Genomic DNA, 6,183 nt, shown 5'->3' on the forward strand with positions numbered 1-6,183 from the left:
ATTTCGAAGAACCTCTGCGACGATTAAGGCTATAACACTATCTTGTGTGGGCATAAAAATTTTAAAAGATAAATAGTATAGCTCCAGAAAGTATAATACGAACTTTGATAAAAACTTTGCATGTTCAGAAATTTGCGTACCCACCCCTAGAGTCTATATTAGGATGTGGTACAGTGTCAGCTGGCTGGGCCTACTCAGTTCATGATCTGTTTGTTTGGTTTAAGAACAAAGGCACTAGCCAGCCAGCAAACATAGTAACATGGCCTGTGTTTCCTATATGCTCATGAAGTATACAGTACTGATCTCTAATTTACATTACTGCAATACATATATCTGCTACCAATAAGATACAGAATCTCTTTCTTACTCCCCAGATTCATATGAAGATACATGTTCTGCCAATTTCAGTGCCACCAGTTATCTTTATATTTCGCTTCCCTCCCTCATTATTAGTTACTCTTTCACATTTTTTCCCAAAAGAAAAAAAGAAGGTGAATAATCCCGTGAGTCATATATATACTATAGCACTACATAATTAAAAAAAACATTTGAATCATTTCAATGGGATCCACTTGAAAAAGTACAATCAATTAATTCCTGCCCTCTTGTTAATTCTAAAAAGTTGGATGTATCTTAAGACCAATGTATCTAGTTCGAATTTCAGACATCAGTTACTCAAATTGTCTCGTCTGATTCAAGTGGGGCTTGCAAAACCAAAGTCGCTTTTGTTATAACATTTTGCCAAAAAAAATGAGTTAACAAACTAATAGCCGTTTGACTAAGCTTTTGAAGTACTCAAAAGCACTTAAAACTTTTCAAAAAATGTTTATTTTAGAAAGTTAAGGTACTTGGCAGACTTTCAGGGAAAAATAATTGCTTTTGACGTAGTAACAAAAATTAGAATTCTCCAAAATAATTTTGATATTAGCCACACAGAAAGTATTGCTCTAATATTAGCAAAAGGGCTTAGATTTTGAAAGTTTGATCAAACAAATTAAAATATATTTAGTTGATCCTTTAAATCTAGTTTGGAACAATCTAACAGACTACTTTTAGTAATCTCAAAAACTTTGAGTAATTTTTCTTGCAAAAAACAGTTCAAGAAAATAATTTTTCAAACACCGAGTTTGCGAAGTCGTTCTCTAAAAACTCTAAAACGAACATTATAGGTAGTAATTCCATCATTTACGTATGTGTATATCTTATATTAAGATGGTCGGCAATGACAAATGAATACTAGTAGTACTAATGTTCATAAAGAAACAAGGTATATGTGATGCCCCGGCCAGTACATAGTAAATTGCAGTGAATATAATGATTGATTTTTTTTCTTATCACGCAAATACCTTAAAGTACTCTCGTACTTACATCTGTATCTACCTGCCCCTTAAACCCCCTCTCCCTTAAATACCCACCTTTTGCTACTAACCTTTTCCTACATCACTTTGCAAAAAAATCTTAATAGTAACCCAATTTCTCTCTCTCTCTCTCTCTCAGAAAAGAAATGTCCGTAAACCATATTTCTTCAGACCTTCCAGAAAGAGTGTTTTGGACTAAACAACAACAATATATCATAGACTCCTCATCCAAGAAATCCTCATTCCACCACCACCCACCTGAAACTACCGCCATGTTCGCCTTCAACCTTAACAATATTAACGACGAAGACAAGGAACAAGAACGACAACAAATGACAGAAGAAAAAGACCAGAACTTGGAAATCCCAAAAGAACATTTGTTCGAGAAACCATTAACACCTAGCGATGTCGGGAAGCTCAACAGGTTAGTCATCCCCAAACAGCACGCCGAGAAGTATTTTCCCCTCAGCGGCAATAACAATAACAATAATAATAATAATAATAATAATGAGTCGGGTATTGAAAAGGGTTTGTTACTGAGTTTCGAGGACGAGTTAGGAAAATCATGGCGATTTCGATATTCTTACTGGAACAGCAGCCAGAGCTATGTATTAACCAAAGGTTGGAGTCGTTTCGTGAAAGAAAAAAGGCTAGATGCTGGTGATATTGTTTTGTTCGAGCGACACCGGTCGGACGCTGACCGGTTGTTTATTGGGTGGAGACGGAGGAACGCAGCCGTACAAGAGAGCGGTGCTGCGGTGGCTCAGCCAGGGGTGGTGGGTGGTGGGTGGGCCCAGGTATACTACGGTGGGACAGGTGGACATCCTTATCCAGGGGCAGGTCTTCCATACCAACCTGACTGTCTTCATGCAGGTACCATCATTTTCTTCACACGCTACATTATACGCATGTACAAACCCTATCTTCTTTTTGTTTTTATCAATTACTACTAATCCGATATTTATCATTTTTAGCAATCTTTCTATATATATACACACACACACTGACAGATCATATTTGTTTGAAAATTTGTATATTTTCCCACATAAATTGGAGAATTGATATTTTTCCTTTTTGTGGTAAATGGCATATTCAAATTATTGAGTATAGTAGCCAAAAAATAATAATGCAGATACTTCAATACATTTTAATGTAAAAATATTCAACTATTTAACTAATTAGGTGGTATTAGAGAGAATCTCTCTCTCTCTTGGTGGCCATACATGTATTTTGCAAAGAGTTGTATATTTTGTCGCATAGCAGAAAGTTTGTTTTGTAGGTTTCTAACAAAGATGATGACATTAATTATATACTAGCTAGTGTTATAACAAGTGGCAGTGGCTACTAGCTACCTACCTGCATATATAAACAAATACTGTTATTGTGGCTTGTATGTGTTTTTTTTAGAGATTCTTGAAAATGGCCACATCTTTTCCAAGTAGCTAGGGCCGTTGAATTCTCACGCATTGGAAAATTGAAAGAGATATTAATGGTCCTAAACCTTGCATTTTGTAAAGTAACTAATAGGTGCAATAATTTAAAGGGATTAGTAGAGTGTTTATTCATTTTGTTTTGTGACTTACATATAGGAAGAGGAGCAATGCAGAATCAAACAACAACAAGTGTGAACAATAACACAAGAAGACAAGTGAGGTTGTTTGGGGTTAATTTGGAATGTGAGGCCGACGAGTTGTCGTGGTCGGAGCCACCCCCAACTCCAGATGACGGTGGCTCCTCCACGTCGAGCCACCATCAGCACCACCAGGGTCAGGGCCAAGCCAGCCAACACTATTATCAATACCAATTTCAATATTCAAAGCCTCATGTTCCTGCTGCTGCATCTTCCTATAATAATAACCATCACAATCACACGGTACATGACTCTTTATTTTATCAATGAAAAGTTTTTATTTTCTGTAACTTCGCTTTTCTTTTTAGACTAATTAGAATATGGTTAAAGATGTGACTAGTCCCAATTTCCAACTATGATTTTCCTGTTTCCTTTGCCGAGACAGATAGATACAAATCTCTACAGTTATCCTAGCTAGTTATAATGTATAGTATTTTTTTATTTCTAAAAACTAGTATCTGCCTAACAAGTGGATTAGTTAGGCCAGAAAAAGGTCAGTCAAGGAAAACAACAAAATCTTGTGCTTATAGTAAGTAGTCTAGTTGAACAAGTAATGTTCTTTTCTGGAAGCAGTCAAATTTTCTGCTTACTAGTAGTTGAAAATAACATGTAAGCATTTTCAGAACTTGTGTTAAATGTAGCTTAGCTTACTTTGCTTTGCTCCCCAACCATATTATCTCTCAGAAAAAGCTTCACCAGAGATATCTGTAGATTTTATTCTCTTGTTTTTTTGTGAAAAATATGCTTTAAAAAATTAGGTTAATCGAATTGTTAAAAAGAACAAGTATGAATGTGAACCACCTTCAACAGTGTCATTTTAGAAAGAATTTGTGAGAAAAGAAAGATAGGGGTAGAAGTGCTTAGTATATATTGGAAGGAAGACCCTAATTCAGGTTAAAGTTTAACACATTAAAACTTTATTTCTACGTTTTTTATTTTAATGAAGATAAACTTTTGGGGGTAAATTTTTGTTCTTCTTTCTTTACCTTTTCTTTCTTTTTCTAGTTTCCAAACAAAAGTTTTTGTTCTTGTTTTTCTCCACCTCCTTTTGTTACACCTGTTGAGTCGTGTGAAATGAGAATACCTGGGGCTAAGACTGGCATGCCTTTTAATAATATAGTATGTTATCATGTCAACCATTTCATGTGACCTACTTGGTTTTCCTTTCCCCTTCTTTTTTTTTTTTTTGAAATGCGGGGTGGGGGGATGGGGTCCAGACTCCTATAGCTGTAATTTAAAAACTTGAATGGTAGCAAACCTCAATGAACCTAAAGATATTTATTACTAATAATTTAGTTCAAAAAGAAAAGAGGGTCAAGATGAATAGCTGTTTGCGCTAGCCTCCTTTAGTTAAAACATAACATGTTATATAGTCAACTTTGCTAGTCACCAGCAGGAATAAACTACTTTACAACCAAACCAAACTCTTTGGCATTCAAGAATATCTTGAAATAACACCAAACATGTCAAAGACTTGAGCAACTTTGCTATGGACCATTTTAGCTTGGAAAGCGACAATACACACAACTTTTTTTGTGATTGATTGAATCTTAATACAATTCCTTTCCAGCCCATCTTTGTTGTTTGAAAACCTTGGGACCCTAACTTTCAAATCTTGCAAAATTGTTTAAACAGGTAAAATTACATTTAGAAAGTTCCCAAATATATGCTTGGCTAGTTTAATATAATATAATCTCCATTATTTTTTTAGTTTAGAAAGTGATGATTCGTTTTAAGCTTAAAGTGTACTTTTATCTTCTTTTTAATAAGGGGGGAGGTCCAAAGATTAGTAGGGGAGTAATATTGTTTACAATCAACATGAAACACACGTCTTGCTTCTGATAAAGACAGCAAAGCTTAATCTATATATATTCTCCTTTTAATGATGCTTTCTAGAGTCGAGTAATCATGCTTCCAACCCTTTTAACATGAACCAAACTGACGTACCTATTCTTTGATTCTCCAAATTGAGGTTCGCAATTATGAAAAGAATTGATACAATAAAATATTATTAATGACCGAGCCAATCTCTACCGCCAAATAACCAAATGGTCCACTGCTGGTGTATGTTACTCCTATTAAATAATATTATCCTTTTTATATTTATTTCTACTTTTTGAATGCTCAAACCTCTATGATGGGATTGCTAATAATTATACTGTATGGTTGTAACAGGATATGAATTTCTCAAGAGATGTCAACCAGATGAGATATCACCAGGGATAAGATCTGTAGATTTGACATCCAGGATTGACTATTACAGGCACTTGAAAAAAAAATCAAAATGAAAATATTGTTGAAAAATAGGAAAAGAAAATCCAAAAAGGGAAAAATCCCAGATTTTCTGGCACAACTTTCTCCCCCTAGAAAAAGCTAGTGTATATCATAGAACTTTTTAACACCTAATTCCAAGTCCAGGGGGAATGGAAAGAACCATATAAAATATTGGAGATGAAACTTTGAAAGAGACTTCAGGGTGTTGGGTTTGTGGGTCCCTCAGATTATAGCTGACGTCAGCAAAAGCCAAGATGGAAGAATATATACATGGGTGGTTGCATTCAAGAATCTATATAATTACATATTTTTGTTTTTTCATTGTTTTTGGTTGCTACTATGGAGATTCTGCCTGAAGATTTTTGCTAGGGGTTCATCATAATCATGACACTTGACCAAAAATGAAGGATAGGAAGAGGAAGAAGAAAGATGGTGTTTTGCCAAGTGGTAGTGGTAGTGATAGTGGGCGGTGGACTTGCTTTCTTACTGATAAGATGGCTGTCTGTCACAGCCCCATTAGTCATTTAGAAAAAAATGTTCTTTGCCATCTCTTGGAAGGCAACTAACAGTTTAACTGCTTTTCTTTCACATGTTTGTTGATGCTAATCAAGGGCAGAATTCTTTTTGTTCAACAGTAGTATGTATATGTACATTGTACTTTTGATGTTTTGATTATTCATATGAAAATCTGACGAAAAGACTCATCAATCTTACCTCTGTGAATTGTGTAAGTTTCAATTGTCACCAACATCAGTCAAACGTTAAAACGTTAAAAATAGACCAACTTTTCCTATTTCCATAAATACTTTCACCACTTTGTCCAAGAAGAGTGAATCTATAATTTACCTGTTCTCTGGGGCATAAGTAGGCGTTTAGATATGCGATTTCATATCATAAAATAAATTTCAAATCATTCAAAAA

The 6,183-nt window shown here is 34.9% G+C and overlaps 1 protein-coding gene across 1 annotated transcript; it reads left to right on the forward strand.

Moving 5' to 3' along the window:
* Positions 1 to 1,418: 1,418 nt before the first annotated feature.
* LOC132629791 (B3 domain-containing protein At2g36080-like) lies at positions 1,419 to 5,975 on the forward strand. The gene is made up of 3 exons (XM_060345141.1): positions 1,419 to 2,231; positions 2,948 to 3,231; positions 5,164 to 5,975. The coding sequence occupies exons 1-3, from the start codon at positions 1,505 to 1,507 to the stop codon at positions 5,212 to 5,214; spliced, it is 1,062 nt and encodes a 353-aa protein (XP_060201124.1). The 5' UTR covers positions 1,419 to 1,504; the 3' UTR covers positions 5,215 to 5,975.
* The last annotated feature ends 208 nt before the right edge of the window (positions 5,976 to 6,183 follow it).

The sequence above is a fragment of the Lycium barbarum genome, chromosome 3, assembly GCF_019175385.1.
Source record: "Lycium barbarum isolate Lr01 chromosome 3, ASM1917538v2, whole genome shotgun sequence".
NCBI classification, from domain to species: Eukaryota; Viridiplantae; Streptophyta; class Magnoliopsida; order Solanales; family Solanaceae; genus Lycium; species Lycium barbarum.